General features: G+C 40.0%; 1 protein-coding gene across 1 annotated transcript in view; it reads left to right on the top strand.

Moving 5' to 3' along the window:
* The first annotated feature begins 2,803 nt into the window (after positions 1-2,803).
* LOC125269758 (sacsin-like) overlaps positions 2,804-17,815 on the top strand; it is a 29,426-nt gene continuing 14,414 nt past the window's right edge. Inside the window, exons 1-5 of the mRNA XM_048192721.1 lie at positions 2,804-2,989; positions 4,749-4,802; positions 5,336-5,423; positions 5,529-5,640; positions 14,625-14,771. Coding sequence (XP_048048678.1) covers positions 4,768-4,802; positions 5,336-5,423; positions 5,529-5,640; positions 14,625-14,771 — 382 coding nt within the window. The 5' untranslated portion in view covers positions 2,804-2,989; positions 4,749-4,767. The remainder of the gene's footprint in view (positions 2,990-4,748; positions 4,803-5,335; positions 5,424-5,528; positions 5,641-14,624; positions 14,772-17,815) is intronic.

Below are 17,815 nucleotides of genomic sequence, written 5' to 3'. Positions count from 1 at the left end.
TGCACAGGCCCCATTGACCCGCCAGACCTGGATGAGCACTGCATTACCTGCCTGGGCCTAGCCCACGCTAAGGCTGCCCTTTAAGAGTCGGACTGTGTTGACTGCGTGGACCTGCTTCACTGGGGCACAGTGCCAGTCTGCAAACATTGGATCTGGCAATAGCGACCAGAGAGATTCCGCCGCTATGTCAGTTTCTAGATGCGTGAAGAGCCATTCGCATTGGCTGCTGGACATAATTCAACATGGGTATTCTCTTCAGTATAGGCGCAGACCGCCCCACTTCAACGGCGTGGTTCCGTCTCTAACACTACCCCAAAATTCCTCTGTTTTGAGACAGGAGGTTCACAGCCTGCTCGCAAAGGGAGCGATAGAGCAAGTCCCACAGAGCGAGTTACAGCGCATGTTGTACAGCCGATTGTACAGCTGGTATTTTGTAGTACCTAAATGAGATGGGAGATGGAGTCTGATCCTGGACCTGAGACCCATCAACCGCGCGCTTCACAAGCGCGCATTCAGGATGATGTCTCTAAAGCAGATCCTGGCACAAATCCATCCTGGTTCTCATCTGTGGATTTGAAGGACATGTACTTCCATGTTCAGATAGCGACACACCACAAGCGCTTCCTGAGGTTTGCTTTCGAGGGCACAGCATACCAGTATTCAGTGATCCCGTTTGGGCTGGCCTTAGCCCCTTGCACAATCTCAAAGTCAAGTCAAGTCAAGTCAAGTCAAGTCACCCTTATTTATATAGCGCTTTTTACAATGCAGATTGTGTCAAAGCAGCTTTACATTGATAATTGGTATAGAATTTTCCTTTTAAAGAATAGTGTCAATGCAGGCAGATCAAAAGCACTGTTGAATAAATGTCAAGAATACTGTTGAATATCAAATGTCAAGTCAAATTAAATTAAATTAGGGCTGCATGATTAATCGTATTTTAATCACGATAACGATATCTGCTTCTCCCGATTGATTTTAAATAATCGTCACGATATTGGCCCACTCTATGAAAATGAACATAATTTGGAAATATTGGAAGTAATATTAGGAGTTTCGCTGTTTTATCTTTTGAAGTTCCTAAAGGTTTCACCAGTTTTCATAATGTTGATCAGCTAGAAATGATTGTTCTTTGCTTTACAAATTTGCCGGGTAATTTGAATCTGGTTTGTCTTATTGCAAACGAATTTTGTTGCTTTAAAATCTAATGTGAATACATATTACAAAGCGCTCACCAAAACCATGTTTTGTATTGATTTACCATCTAACGAAGTTATCATAGTTGGTTAAATTAAGTCGTTGTGCCACCTACAGGCCTTTTGGGTGAATTGTAGGTTGGTAAAGAACTTGCAAAATAGCCATAATTACATTACTCTTTTTGATAGAATAAATGTAATTAATAATCGTGATTATAATTTTGAGGAAACTGTGGCACTGGCTGTCGTGTCGATGAGGCCTTCACAATGGATGATCTAGTCGACTCGATCTCTGCTGATACTTCAGGGCTGCGTTGTGGTCGTATCAAGGCGCCGGTCCTCGGTCTCATCTGGATACGGCCCGAATCCGGTTGACTACGGTAAACCTCGGGATAAACAGAAAGACTAATATTAGCGTAGATGCCATTCTTTTTCTGATGTAACGAGTACATCTGGTGTTATAGGAAGTGTTCCCGGTTCCGGCTGAACTAATTTATGCAGCCTAATAATCCTTTAACGGATTTGAAAATATAAATTTATAATGTGTTATGTGTATGCCAGGTTAAGGAGATGTGTTTTTAGTCTAGATTTAAACTGACAGAGTGTGTCTGCATCCCGAACAATGCTAGGAAGATTGTTCCACAGTTTAGGTGCCAAATAGGAGAAGGATCTACCACCTGCGGTTGATTTTGATATTCTAGGTATTATCAGCTGGCCTGAATTCTGAGATCGCAATAAACGTGAAGGACTATAATGCATTAAGAGCTCGCTTAGGTACTAAGGTAGTAGGTACTTAGGTACGCTTAGGTACTTAGGTACGCTTAGCGCTGTATCTCAAAGTGCGTAGATACAGCGCTTTCTCCTCTCAGAGAGGCTGATTTTGGCCCATTCACGAGATGTGCTTATCTGTCACACGGAATCGCTGCTTTGCCATCTGGAGTCCTTGGGGATGCGTGTGAATATGCAGAATAGCATGTTCACCCTGGGTGTGTATTTCGACTCGGTGGCGATGCGGCCTGCCTTTCTCAAGAATGCATAGAGGCCATTTAATTGACCGGGCCGGTCTGTTCTCCTGAGGGAATTTCAAAGACTTCTGGGACTTATGGCGTCGGCTTCATCAGTCTGCCATCTGAGCCTTCTGCACGCCCTTGGAGGGCATGAACCTCGGGTCGTATACGCATTCTGGTCACACACAGCTGCGTCAGCACTCTGAGGCCATGGCACAACCCAGGTATGTTCATTCGAGGGGTGCCCTTGGGACTGGTGACAGGTCGCACTGTAGTTACAACAGATGTGTCGACCTCAGGCCTCAGGGAGCAGTGTGCATGGGCATACCGATGTAAGGTCTGTGGTTGCAAGGCAAGTGGCACATAAAACCGCTTGGAATTAAAGGCAAGTTAGGAGCTACTTTTAGCCCTTAAAATGTTTTGTGAATACGGCCCTTGTTCTTATTTTTTCCTGATCTTTTCTATTCAGTTATCTAGGTGTGATTTCCCCTCAAATATGATGAATTCAAAATACAAAGTAATGCTTTTGTTTTCAAGTATTTCTTTTTTTTTTGGTTTGTGAATAGTAAATTCAAGTGTCGGGTTTAGTTAAATAGAGCCATTTTGATTGAAAACTGGTTTATTTTTTAACTCATTCACTGAATTATGAATGAAGGAGGAGTGTGAGTTTCATTTTTGCTAAACAGGCTGCTTCTAGTGAATAGAAACCTAGAGAATCCGCAAGCGCTGAGTGGCTTTATCAGTCTCATTCTGATCGCTGGATTTCACTCTGCATCAGGACCACTGAAGGTAGGAGATAACCGCATCAGGTTTTTGAAATGTCACTAATATGATATAATACTCTAATGTAATAGGCTATCATATATCGCAACAATGAATATATGTATTTTTCTTCAAAAAAATAAAAAAGGGATTATAAAATGGCATTTTGTTTTCATATTTTTATTTATCACAAGTATGAATAAGCTATTTTACATAAAAAGATTTTTGCATAAAGTCCACAATTGTTCTTATTTTGTTATTTGGAAAAATGTCTTTTCAAACGATCTTTAAAATGTATTTAATACCAGTTGTCGAGGTTCAAGCTCTTTAAGACCTTTAAGTGCATGCATAAAAATATTATGTATTATTTATCAAGCTTGTAAGCACCTTAATCAGAGACTAAAATGACCATTTTTGGTAACACTTTAGTTTAGGGTCCAATTCTGACTATTAATTATTTGCTTATTAGCTGCATATTATTAGGATATTGGCTGTTTATTAGTACTTATAAAGCAAATATTAATGCCTTATTCTGCATGAACTTATTCTACATCCCTTAATCCTTCCAATCCAATACCTAAACTTAACAACTACCTTACTAACTATTAATAAGCAGTAATTAGGAGTTTATTGAGGCAAAAGTCATAGTTAATAATTAGTTAATAGTGCGAATTGGACCCTAATCTAAAGTGTGACCCAATTTTCGTCAATTAAAGTATTTATCAATTTAATTTATCAATTAAAGTATGCTAATTTACCAAAGAAATTTGTACTACACTGGTTTTGCTGAGAAAAACGAGTGTGCCTTTTTCGAAAACAATAATAATTTCAAATATTTTAAAATTTTGATTGACACCAGAGGTTCTTGTGGCAAAGGTGAAGAGATCTAACATATGATTTGAATAATGTGTATGCAAGTGGTTCAGAGCCAAATGGGTGGAGCTTGACCTTTTCCAGCTCCACCTCTGTGAATCTAAGGGGTGGAGTTTAAGATGGACGGTCGAGCTCCACTGATTAGGTCCAGAGAGGGAGAGAGAGGGAGCTTGACGTCAAGCTCCACCCATTGGCTCTGCAGTAAGTAGCCTCTATGTGTATCTGTGACACATTAGCCTTCTTGAGTATCAGTGAATGTTTGCAGCTTTTGTAATAGTTGTGTATGAGTCCTGCAGTTTAACTGCTCAGAGATGCGTTTCTCAAAAGCATACTACGCCTAAGTTGATTGTAGAGACCACTGGTGGCAATGGTTCTAAGATAAACTTAGGCTTACAATGCTTTTGGGAAACACAGCCCAGGACAGTCATGATCAATCAAGGACTCTTGAACATCTATCACAAAACATGAAAACAGTGGAAGATCATCCAGGTAAAAACACACAGTATAAGGTTCAAGTGTGCAGTATGTAAAGTTTTGAACTGGTTCAGTTGTGTAAATTTGTCTTGTGACTGTATGGAAAAATCTGTTATGCTGTTTAGCTTATTCAGGGCAGTACAAAATAAAGGACAAAATGCAATTTTTCCCCCTTTTGTTTTATAATTATTATTTTTAATGATTAACATTTAGCAGATTCTTCCAGCTGTATGTAATCTTATGAGCAGACTTTAGCTTTAGGTCACATGAGACCCAAGAAAGCAAGGCTAACTAGCTACTTAAATTTGTATGAAAAAAAAAAAGATTACATTTAGAATATTATTATAACAATTACTACGGAATAACTGTTCAAAAAAGGCTTCTTTTGAGAATTTGGAAGTTAATTGTTTTTAAACAGTTTTCATTTTTAACCACACAGGAGAATGTAAAGAAGCACAATGAGTTCAACATCGAGGCAAAAGAAGAAAAAGAAGTATGTGGTTTTATTCACTGCATGTTTTTGTAATGATTATGTTCAGTTTATGTTCCTGTTTGACTGTGTTCCCTTTGTTAGTTTGTCTCTGTGGTTTTTGATTGAGTTCACATGTTCCTGGTTACGTTAAATATCCCTGTATGTATTTAAGTCTTTTTTTCCCCCTAGTTCAATTGTCTGTTATCATCATTGTTATATTGTGGTTTTGTTATATTTCCTGTAGATACTCCTAAGTGTTCTTTGTTTGGATTTATTACAGACTGTTTATTGTTTGGTTATTGTCTCCTCAGAGATAATGCGCTCATTACAGCCACATTGTGACAGTTTTATGCTTGTGCCCAGAACTAATATGGTGGAGTGGAAAGTTAAAGTACACTGAGTCATCAGATAAAGCATGTTTATGTTTTACAAATGATCTCAAGCATACTAACAATTAACTTATTAAGCTGATTTTTTACTTGCACAGTGAACCTTGAATTTGCTCTGTATGTGTTTTGTACAGTTTGTGATAAACTTTCCATTGTTCAATGCAGAAATAAATTTGGTGCGACGTCTCCACCGTTCATTGATTACTTGAAAGAAATTTTGAGAAGGTACCCAGATGGGGGACAAATATTGAAGGTAGTCAAAAAAAGCATTAAATATTAAATATCGCATCATTGTCAAATGGTATGCATCTTATATCTCATCGTATCTGTTGATAATATTTATCCTGTAATGTATCAGGAGCTGATACAGAATGCAGATGATGCAGGAGCTTCACGTGTGGTGTTTATTCATGATGAGAGGCATTATGGGACTCAGAGCCTGTGGACTGAAGAGCTTGGACAGTATCAAGGTATTTGTGCTGTAAACACTGGGAGCAGATTTAAAGGGTTAGTTCACCCCAAAATGAAAATTCTGTCATTAATTACTCACCCTCATGTCGTTCCAAACCTGTAAGACTTTTTACTCATCTTCAGAACACAAATGAAGACCTTTTTGATGACAGAATGCTGTCAGATTTCCTTCCATTGACTGCCTTTGTAACTACCTCTTTGACGCTTCAAAAACTTGATCGGAAAACTAATCAATATGAATCGAGAGGTTTAGACCACATTTTCTGAAGAGAATCGATCACTTTATATGATGAAAAGATTTAATTTAGGCTTAATTTGGCAGGTAAACATTGATCAGCGAACATAAGCAGAAGCTCAGCCTAACTTGAATAACACACAAGAACAAACCTCTTCCGGAAGCTCAAACGTGCTGCGTAACACAAGAATGAGCCTCATTGGTTACACCGCACGTTTGAGCTTCCAGAAGAGGTATGTTCTTTTGCGTTATTCAAGTTAGGTTGAGCTTCTGCTTATGTTCGCTGATCAATGTTTACATGCCAATGTTTAAAGACTAAATTAAATCAATTCATCATAACAAGTGATTGATTCTCTTTAGAACATTTGGACTAAACTGCTTGATTCATATGGATTAGTTTTCCGATCTCTTTATCAAGTTTTTGAAGCGTCAAAGTAGTTACAAAGTCTGACAGCATTCTGTCATCAAAAAGGTCTTCATTTGTCTTCTGAAGATGAGCTAAAGTCTTACGGGTTTGGAACAACATGAGGGTGAGTAATTAATGACAGAATTTTCATTTTGGGGTGAACTAACCCTTTAAGACAGTGGTCTCAAACTCATTTCCTGGAGGCCCACAGCTCTGCACAGTTTAGCTCCAACTCACACCTGCTTGAGCCTGCAACAAAGAAATTACACTATAGGACTTTACATTTGTCCTCGTTCACAACCATGAAGAGTTTTGCAACTATACCTTCTTTTTTTTTCTTTTTTCTTTTTAAATTGTAAAGGAGTTTTGCATTCTGAAAGTTTTCTTTTGAGTTCATGGAACTGACACATTTTAAGTAATCTGAATTGTTTAATTGTTTTGAGTTTTATGAACTTGTTTCTTTTCATTTAGACAAACTTAAATTTAACTTAAATTTCCCAGCATGTTTTGCCATGACACTCGAAAGGGAGAATAAATACTAAAATTAAGTGTTATATAATGTTTTTTGTGCAAGATTAAAGGGGCTATATGTAAGATTTTCACTTTAATAAAGCATAAAAAATACCCCGATATGTTTGCATATATTTAGGAAACATGCTAAGTTCACCTACTTGTTTCTCAGAAAAACAATGCTACAACCAGATATTCTACTTTGAAATGTGCGTTCTGTGTCGGAATGTCTGTCTTTGTTTTGTTCTGTGCGAAACCGTGTGCTGCCAGTTTATCCAATAGGTTGTTTGCAATCACGTGGTTCTGGTGACGCGCGAAATTCCGGTGGAGGGCAAGCAGTGAAAATTAGAATGAAAAAGATGGAGAAAAGTCCTTTCTGTGCTGATTTAGAAAGGTATAAACAGAAAATCACAACATATGTTGGACGTGATCCTTATGTTATGAAAAGAAGCGACCACTGAATTGAAAGACGCGTTCAGTTCTAGTCTGGGTTTGTTTATATCGTGCTGCCTTTCTGCTAGTGAAGTTAGTGCAGTATTTTGATTTTCTTTCATAATTGTGAAAAATATCGCCATTGTAGGTCATTTATGCTGAATCGAGAATTGCAACAGGAGCTCACATCATCGTTCAGGGAAGAAAATGGACGGTGTAATACAATTTTCGCCTTTCTATGTGTAAAAACACACTAAGCAGGCTGAGGAGGTGACGGCCGACTATGTATAGCAAATGTAATGTCACTGATTGAAACCACTCCCTATCACTCAATAAAATAATCACATTGCTGAGTGTTTTTGAAAGTTTTGTATTTTGTTTTGGTGTAATAATTAACATTACATTTGCAAGTATGACTCTCACTCAGCTTGTGAATGAGTATAACCTAAACACGGCCACTTCAAAACTGTTCACGAGCATCTATGGGCTTGATTTTGGTTGTCATTTGTTGAAATAAATACAAAAAAAGTGTGTCAGTGTCTGTCATAGACTAAAAAAGGGTGTCTGTCCACTGAATGCCCCTCTGATTCTCCTCCGTGGTCATATAGGGAAGTGAATATTTACAAAGACAACATTAAAACTACACTTACATTTAACGTTACACCCTTCCAACAAAGAAATTGATCAATTCAGCTTGTTAAACGTACTGCAAACTGGCAGTAACCAACTCACACCGGATCGTAGAGACGGGCATCCTGAGGAGCAGGACTTAAAACCCTTGCAATTGAGGGGTGTTACTCTGCTCAACCTAGGATCTACAGAGCACTTCTTAAACAAGGCACTCTGGCTGAGTACTCTACATAGGGTCCCTAATGAGAGGCAGTTTCAATAGGAGCTGATATACCAAGGGAGTTCATACAAAAAGAATCTCTTAAACCTTTAAGACCAACTCAGGGAGCGAGGTCCTCATATGACGACCCACACAAGAGAGGAGAGTACCTACAGCCTAAAAATACTGAACTACCAGGGAGGTCTCATGAGGGACCTTCAACCTTCCGTCCAGAACTCAGGAGTGCTGTACTCTAAGGAACGACCCTCAGTGCGAGGGGAGTACCAACTAGACTCAACCGAAAGGAGTATTGACCAAGCTCAACGCAAGTACCAGGGAGGCTCCTGAAGAGCCTACACTCTGATATAACACTAGGGACTTAGCTGGAACTTAGCTGGAAGTGCTAAGGACCTACTCGACCCAGAGGATCGCTCGAGGGCCAACTGCTTGCTAGCAAATCTAGAATTCTAGGACTAGTATCAGGGAGGCTCCACTGGAGCCTGAGCTACCTGACAACCATCTGCTCAACTCTAGGGAACTAGGACAGAGGAACCTAGCTCAACCTGGAGGATTACTCTCAAGGAGACCCAAGGAGACCCAAGGAGGGCCAACTACTTGGTAGCAAATCTAACTCCAGCAGAAACAGCCACTAGAGGTATTTCAGGCTTAGAATACTTGTTTGCATTGCCACAACGAGGAGTGTACTCAGCACAATGCTTTCTACCCTTAAAACAAGGTGAGTACAAATCTATGTAACCGGGTTTACGAGGAGGCCTCAGATAGGGCCTAGAACTCTAGCTTAACATGGCCACAGGCCCGGGGCCAAAGCTCGAGCTCTAAGGGAGCATGCTCAACTCACCCTGAAAGGAGGGAGTACTCGATACGCTCAACCTGAGCATCACTGGTGATGGGCACATATGGGGCACAGAGCTCTGGGAGCAAAGTGAGCTAAACCCGAGACACCGCTTAAGGGTGAAAGCCTGAGCATAAACTCTTGCTCCAAGATGAGAACGACAATCTGAGCTCAGCTCTGGAGGAATGGAGGCCTCAACAGGAAGAAATTCCACAGGAGGGGCCTGCAACACTCGATCCCACAACTTGATAATAATCAAAGAGCTTTTGGCTGAGAGATTGCTCTAAGCTTGAACCAGATAAAGCTACTACCAAAGCTCTAGAGAGCGGAGACTTCAGCATAGTGCTTTCCACTCTCTAAACGGGAGGAAGTCTAACAACGCTCAAGGATAACCACCAGGGCTATCTGACACCTGGCTATCTGTCTGTGCCTAACATCACTAGGGAACTGAAGCTCAGCATATCGCTTTAACTTTAATATAAAGAGGAGTCTCAGCTAAACCTAAGCAAATTAAGGAGGCTGGAAAGCCTGCTACTCGCATTAATAGCCTAATGCAGAAGGCGGGCCCCCGGCCAGGGACGACACTCACAGTGAGAGGAGGCATACTAGGATCACTAGCTGCCAGTCCTAAGCTGGAGAGGCTCTCCTAGGAGTAACCTACTCTGAGTTACGGCATGCTAGGAGGCGGAAAAGCTACAGTATAACCGCCTCCGTCTAAGAGACCCTCCTAAAGTACTAGCCTAGGCCGGATATAGGGGCGGCCCAAAAGAAGGGCCGACACACACACACTCATGACCTTCCTGGAGCTCAATGGAGCGGTAGCTTCGAATAGAGACTCAAATGAGAGGAAGCCAGCTCATTCACCACAGGGTAATGTCAAGGCGGCCCAGAGAGGGCCAACACCTACAGTCATGATCTATCTGGAGCTCGTGGGAGCAGAGGCTTCAGCATATCACCCTTTACTCTCTCAGCGAGAGAAAACCACTTCACTCGACCTAGGGAAGGTATCAAGGGGGCCTAACAAAGGCCATACACCTCAAATCGTGATATGACCTGAAGCTCAGCAGAGCAGTGGCTTCAGCTAATTGACTCTCTTCAATGAGAGGAAGCCAACTCATTCAACCAGAAGGATTATCAGGGCGGCCCTGAAGGCCTGAGCACCTGACATATCAACTATCTGGAGCTCAGATGAGTGGCGGCCTAGAAACTTGACTCTCAGGAGGCCATGCCATTCACTACAGGTAATATTTAATTCTAAATATTACCCACTATATAAAAACCTCACAAAGAAAGGAAGCACATAGTAAGGGTGTCATGATAACCTTCCCTAATCATGGGAGCTCCAGGGCCCCAGTTAAACACCCCAATACTAGGGGTGTAACGTTTCACTTTTTTTCTCGATGCATCGATTAAAATTCCTGACGATGCATATGCATCGATCTTGAAACATGTTTTTTGAATCGTGAATCGTTAATTTCAGCGGATAATCGATGTAAAATGTTAAGAATCGGATTAATCGCGATTCTATAGCGATTCAGTGCTTTAAAATACAGTATATAAACATTAAATTACTACATCCGCAAATTGATGGAGACGTTGTGCGCCATCATTCGCGCTCTCACAGCTCTCCTTCACACAGACGCGCTGCACTCTTTACCGCCTCTCACTGGATTGCGCTCGCACTCCGTCCATAGCTCTCATTGACATATTTTTGAGAAGCCTACATTTGAGCTCTCCTCAGGACGGCCACTGTTATTCACATGAGCAGATGACCGCCCTCTATTATAAAAGCAATAGTCCTGAGTCACACTGCTCAAGCCATTGATAAAGCTGCCAAGTCATTGCTTGGTCACTACTGTTGAAATAAAACACTTTTATTGCGTGGAAACATCACCGTTATTTTCTATAAGATAAAATACTTAAGTTTTTAACTTAAGTTTTTAAGCCATCGTTTAAGCCAAATGAAAAAGAGAGGAGGAAAAGAAAAATATAATAAACAATAGATAGAAAACAAATAGGTGATCTGATCTTGATGACGCAGACGTCTGGGTGGAAGTTTTATACCGCGACTCCGCCTCCGGGCTCCACTGACGATTCTTTCTGCGCATGCCCAGGCTCCAAAACTGACATTTTTGAGTAACATGTCAACGCTCATCATCGTCCGTTTTACCTTCAGTTCATTACAATGGAAGGAAGCGGTGTCGCGTCGTCCATCTTTTTTTACAGTCTATGGTCTAAATACATACGCACAGTTCCAATGAATGATAAATTATATTGTGAACTTAATGTCATTAAACTGAATGCACAAAGGAAACTGATGAAATAACTACAACATTAACAACACTGACATAAGAGCGTGTGGTTTATCTATACTATAGCAACAGTAAACAATCAGCGCATTTTCTTTCAGAATCATCATAAGGAAATGTTCCGTAGAACAAAGAGGGCTTTTCTTACTATTCCGTGGAGAAAAGTTAGTTTAGGATTAGTTGGAAAAGTGCATGATATTCTAAGGTAGTCTCTCCATGTAAGCATTAGTATGTTTAATGTACCTGGAACACTTTAATAAGGTTGTGTAGCCATTAACACTATCCTACACTATTGTTAACATGAACTAGGCCTAACAATACTTTTACAGCCTTTTAAAATGTTGGCTTATGTAAATTTCCACAAATGCCAATTTTTATAGGCTATTAAAATAAAGTTATGTAGCATCATTAAGAACTAACATGAACTAATGTTAATAATGGACAAAAGGTTTTTTGTTTGTTTGTTTTGTTTTGTTTTTTGCCCCCACTCTAACCGCCTTAAGGTCGCTGTGTAATTCTCACCCTGACTAAGACACATTGGGGGAAGCATTTCAATAACCCTATGTATGCATATTAAAATGGAGAATCGAATCGAGTCACATCGAATTTTAATGTGAATCGTCTCGAATCGAATTGTTCTGAATTTGCGAAAATCGTTCTTGAATCGAATCGAACACCCATGAATTGTAAATCGAATCGATTTGCTGTATACACAAAGATTCACAGCCCTACCCAATACATATCATAATCTAACACATATATAGAATAAACACCCCCTTATTCCTCTCTACTGGGAGCTGAGGTCACTGAATTTTTAACGGCTCTCACGAAAGGAGAGGTAACCTAAAAGCTCAAACTAAGACCTTAAAGAGCAGAGGCCTAAATGTAAAAGTGGCCTGCTATACTCTTCAGTCTGAAAGGATGCGCTCACTAACAAGCTCTTGTTTATTCCTTTCTATCCACCTGTTTCCGCGGGGCGCTACTGTAAAAAAGAACGTGGGTACAACTTCCGGTGAGGCAGCAAAAGTAGCATACCAATGGTATTTTGTGTATTAATTAGCGAAGAGGCTAAGTGTTTTTCGGATCATTGTTTACTTTGTAAAGTTGCAAATCTTTATGAGAGATATCGTTACGGCACTCAGGGACAACATTTCAGTTTAGTACAATTATTAGTTAATAATATCACAATACAATAAACAGTTTTTGTGCCCTTAATTGCCCTTTACTTTACTGACCTTCCACAAAAGTGCTGCTGCATGACTACAAGAGCATCCTGGCCCTGCAATACACGAACAACCTGCTGTCTGTTCTTCACCTGTCACTGATGCACCAAAGCCATATGATGTTATATTTTACTCCTAACCTGTCGTGCGTGCCAGAGCCAGTCGCGTTTCCACTGTCATATAGGCTATGCGATGATTATGTTAACCATTGCGATAATAAATACACTCGTTTATGGAAAATACTAGAGACTGCTTGAGGAACGTAGACCATTCTTATATGATTTATAATCGTCTATTTATTTGGTTTAATGTTTTCTGTCTCTTCCCTGTGCCTTTGTTGATTCCTCACAAATGCATATCTTTCATAGATTCACACACACTCTGTTAACTTGTATAATAACTCCCGTTGTCTTCTCATGAGCTCCCTCTGTTGCTCTGGCTCGAAGGATCAGGATAGATAGACGGAGAGATCGTGCAAACGTCCTCGGATTGCAATCGTCGCATAATTTATAAATTAATAGAAATGCACAGAAAAGTGACGCAAACATAGGGTATGTTATCAATATATTTCTAAATGTGTAAGCCTTTGGATTTAAAAGCCTTAATGCAGTTGTTTTGTGCATTCTTGTAATCGTAAATAAATGAAGCAGGTGCAACTGAATAGGTATGCGTTTTCTTTTTATGTCAATATAAATATCAGTTTAGCATGATTGATGTGCACCCTGACATAAATTAATAAATTATTGTTACTGTAACATTTTTTTATTGTAAAACGTTCAAATATTGATGCTGGAATCTTAAATCTTTAAGTAAAAGTCGCAAGTTTGGATCGCTAAATCTTGAATGACTGTCAACTGTTGAATGAATGAGTGTCACGTCCAGCTTGTTTACTTCGAACTGGAAGACACTCCCACTTTTGACGCAAGGCCTCATGGGGCGTAGGAAACTTGTGGATAGGGAGCAAAGGTCACTAAAACTAAAGGTTCTCACAAAGTGAGGTGACCTACAAAACTCAACCTGTAACTACAAATAGAAGAGGACTTAATGTAAATGAGGCCTGTCATACTCATGCAGACTGAAAGGATGCCGGACCAACAGAAGGGTTCCTAATGAGCTTTCAACGTCGATGCCACACCAGCCACTCGATAATTCGCAAACATCTTGTTCGATGGTCATCGACACTAAGCTCACGCAACGCCATCTGCATAAATTACATGCTTACGTTAATGGATGCGGGACAAAAACAGATTCTTCCACGACCTGTCAATCTAAAAGAGGAGGTTAAAAGGGAAAGGAAGGCTCATATACGCGGGTACAGATAAACAACACGCGACTGGGGTTGCCATGGGAAACACACACAGTGCGAGCAAACAGTTTCTTCAAAAACTTAACGTGCGCGCTCCTCACCCAAACAAACAACGCAAAAATTAATGTGTGTGATTAAGTGATTAAATTTGAACCAATCCACACATCACTCGAACGTAAAGAGCACAGTCTGCCAATATTGAGGGTGCAAAGACAACGCATCCTCAAACAGCAGAACACTCTCATCAGCCACTGAAGCTTATAACAAAAATAAACACCTACAAAAACCTACGAAATAAACACCTACAAACACTTAAGTCAAACTTCTTCTGTGCGCATCAAGCTCAAAAGATTGTCCCTCTTCCCACAGGAAGAGAGACAAACGAGAGTGGAGCTTCCTCAGCGGGAAAAGCTCTCACAAAAACATGTAAAGAACTCTCAAGCACTGATATGCATGCACTAACAAAGGACGCAAAAGTCATGAGTGTCATTAAGCATTAAATATCTATGGCACGGATGTACACACCGGTTGAAACGTCTGCTTAAAAAAGCCTTGAACAGTGTTTAGACAAAACAGTCCCTGAAGATGAAAAGAGGATGACTTGTTCTCTAGACGCCCCTTCAGTGCGGTCGGGTCGCACTAGTAGTGACATCATAGGCTGATTTGATAGCGCTTCAGACACCGGTTCCCGCAGAGGCGTTCCCCATAGCGCTAAACGCAGTGCGAGTTCCCTTTCGAAAGGGAACTCATTTTTTCTGTCATGACCAGTATTTGACCAGATATTGAAAGTCTTTACTGTGCTAAAGGCAAAGTGTGTCATTTTTTAAAAGTTGTTTGGCCATTTTTGTGTGATCCGCTGTTTGTATCTTTGATCTGGCAGGACCTGCTCTCTATGCCTTCAATGATGCAGCCTTCACAGAGGAAGACTGGGAGGGAATTCAGAGAGTTGGCAGAAGCATCAAGCAGGATGACCCAACAAAAGTTGGGCGATTTGGGATCGGTTTCAACTCTGTCTATCACATTACAGGTGAAATACATTACATTAACAGATTGGCTATAATTTTTTGGGGTATTCTACTAAGTGCCTGCTGATTAGAAATCCTACAATATCACTTGTTGATTTATGTTGCGCTGAGTTAATATCACAATATGTCAGTTCATGTCTTTTTAAATTATGTTACTTTACTTTACTTTATTATTATGCATGTTGTGGGAAATTGTCTCTGGCTTCACAGTACATCACATAACACATGACACAAATACACATAAGAAGAAGCATGCAATTCATAAAATAAAAAAACAAACAAACAAACATCAGTCTCATTTAAAATTTTGACTGCACTAGGCACGAAAGATAATTGGTAAACTTTCCTTGTCATTCGTGGTTGCCTAAATCGTCTCCCTGATGGCAACCATTGAAATTCGCCATGGTTGGGGTGAGACACATCCTCAACTATCTTTAAAGCCTTTTACTTAACTTTTCATCAGTAGAGATCATTCAGCTCTTTCTGCGTCTTACCAATTATCTTGCTTGCCTCATTCACAATCTTGGACAACTTGACTCTGTTTACAATATTCAGACTACCATACCACAAAGTCATGTTAAAATCAAAATACTTTACACAAATTTTACACACATTTTTTTTACAGAAAAAATTCTATTGGATTCCCGTTAAGCACTACAGGTTCCAACTCTAAGGTGTTCCGTTTGTCTCCAGTAATTACCAAATCTTTAGTGTTTTCTATATTCATCACAAGTGCACTCAACTGACACCACTCAAAAAGGGCTTTTATGTGCTCAAGATATGTAGAAGTCCTGCCATCACCTCAAACACTCAGAAGACCCACGAGAGCCATATCATCAGCATATTTAAAAAGACTGAAAACCTTGTTTTTAATTTTAAACTCATTAAAGGTGATACAGAGGATCTTTTCGTCGACTGAGAAACCAAAGACTGTTAGTGAGTTTTTGAAATGAGCGCATGCGTAAGAACAGCCCCCCTCCTTCACAGCTTGTAACAGTTTTGTCACATTAGTCCCAGTAGATTACCTAATGTTATAGCTAACCCAATCAGTAGGGGGCGATCTGGAGTCTGAGTTGGCTGACTGCCTAAAAGGGCTAGAGAAGAAGTATTGGGCAGGAAGTAGTGTGCTAAGCACATTGGATGTCTTCTCACTTTTGTTTGCTGTCCTTTGTTGGTGCCCTGATTTGAGGAACAACTTGTTCCTATTCTCAAATGTAAGTAAGCATCTATCTATGTATGTATGTATGAAGGGTTTGTAAATATGATTTTGTTGGGGCTTAGCATCAGACACATGTTTGTTTATTGTTTGTTTATATGCAGAGGGCTTCTTGTGTGCAAGGATCAGCTCAATTTCAAACAGGACCTAGACCAAAGGGATTAATTGTCTTCGTTCATCTAACAACCATCTGCTAACCATCTCATTGACTGTGGTCAACGACTGGTGAATTTGCTGATATGGATTTATTTCACTTCACTTAAAGACTTTTGCCTCACACATTCACCTTTGAAGACTGATCTGTGGCTGGATACTACTTATTGCTGTACTTATGAACTGATGGACTTTCCAACTGATGGTGTTTCTTAGACTGTGGTGTTGGAATAGACTTGTTGATGCTGATGTATTGCTCGCAATATGCATTGAATACACATGGGTCGTAGAAAGGTAGCAGTCTGTGTGGTCCCTCAGTTTATTTATGTAGCATCAAAAAGGTTAGGTGTTACAAGCTCATTTCAAGGGAACGCCTCCCAAAACTTGTGCACGAGTATTGGAACACGAGTGTTTGTTTACCACCGGCATTCGCAGTGTCGTGTTAGTGGATTCATTATGTCGGACTCACCGCAGGTAACTCATAATCTGCAGTTGTTACTCCTGTCTCCGGACAAAAACATTGCATGCAGCGCCTGTGGAGTGTGGAAAGTTACTGGAGCGCGGAGCGTTACTGGAGCGCGCAGCCGCTCATCTCTCACAAGGAATGTAATGGCAGTGATTGACAAGCCAGAGGGCCAATCGTTTACGCGATGATCACGTAAACGATTGGCTGATGTTTTTAAGGCCCTACCTCGTGCACAGATGATGTATATTAATATTATTACTTTCAGTGCACCTAATAAATAGTCTTTTATCAGTTAGTAAAGACCGTTTCAAGTAATATTGCAAAAATGTATAAAACAAAACATCATCTGTAGCACCTTTAATGTATAAAGAAAAAAAGTAGGGGTGATAAAATTGCTCCTTGTGGAGCTCCTGTATTCAAAATCATTGTTCCAGACATATTGCCATTGATAGCCACTCTTTGTGGGCGATTAGAAAGAAAATCTTTGATTCACCAAACAAGTCCCCCATTAACCCCCAAATCAATCAATTGCTGCATCAAAATATGAATCTTCATTGTGTTAAAAGCTGACGTAAAATCTAAAAACAGAATTCTAGCATAATTAGACGTTTGTTGTACATGCTCAGCAACTGAATTATGTAATGTTAGCACTGCACCATCAGTACCTCTAGCTTTCTTGTATGCAAATTGCAGCAGATCTGAAACATCCACAGAATTCGTTAAATGCCTCATAATAACCCTTTCCATGCATTTTCCCAGTACGGATGTGAGTGTATCAGTAAATATGTGAGATTCGATTTCTTTCCCTTCCTTTCCACCATCACATTCAGTCCCTCCCATGCTTGCTTTGCATTGCCCTCAAAAAATTAACCTTCAATTTTGGCTTTATATTCAAAAAAGTTTAGCACTTTTCATTTTTTCCCTGAGTTCTCTATTCTTTTCTCTAACTAACTCCTTATCACCCTTCATAAAGGCTACCTTCCTCTCATTGAGGCATAATTTTAGATCTTTGCTGAACCAGTTCTTATTGTTTGGGTATATACTCACAGTTTTAACTTGAACACAGTTGCTCTCACAAAAATGTAAGTAGGACGAAATACTATCAGTAATATCATGAACATTATCACTTGCGTTAAAAAACAGTTGCCAGTCTGTCTGTTCAAAACAGTCTTTCAATTGTTCTTTACTTTGTTCAGTCCACAGATGTACTT

Source organism: Megalobrama amblycephala, linkage group LG6 (assembly GCF_018812025.1).
Source record: "Megalobrama amblycephala isolate DHTTF-2021 linkage group LG6, ASM1881202v1, whole genome shotgun sequence".
Lineage (NCBI taxonomy): Eukaryota > Metazoa > Chordata > Actinopteri > Cypriniformes > Xenocyprididae > Megalobrama > Megalobrama amblycephala.
Note: the sequence above shows the minus strand (reverse complement) of the source record. Positions and strands in the feature narration are given on the sequence as shown.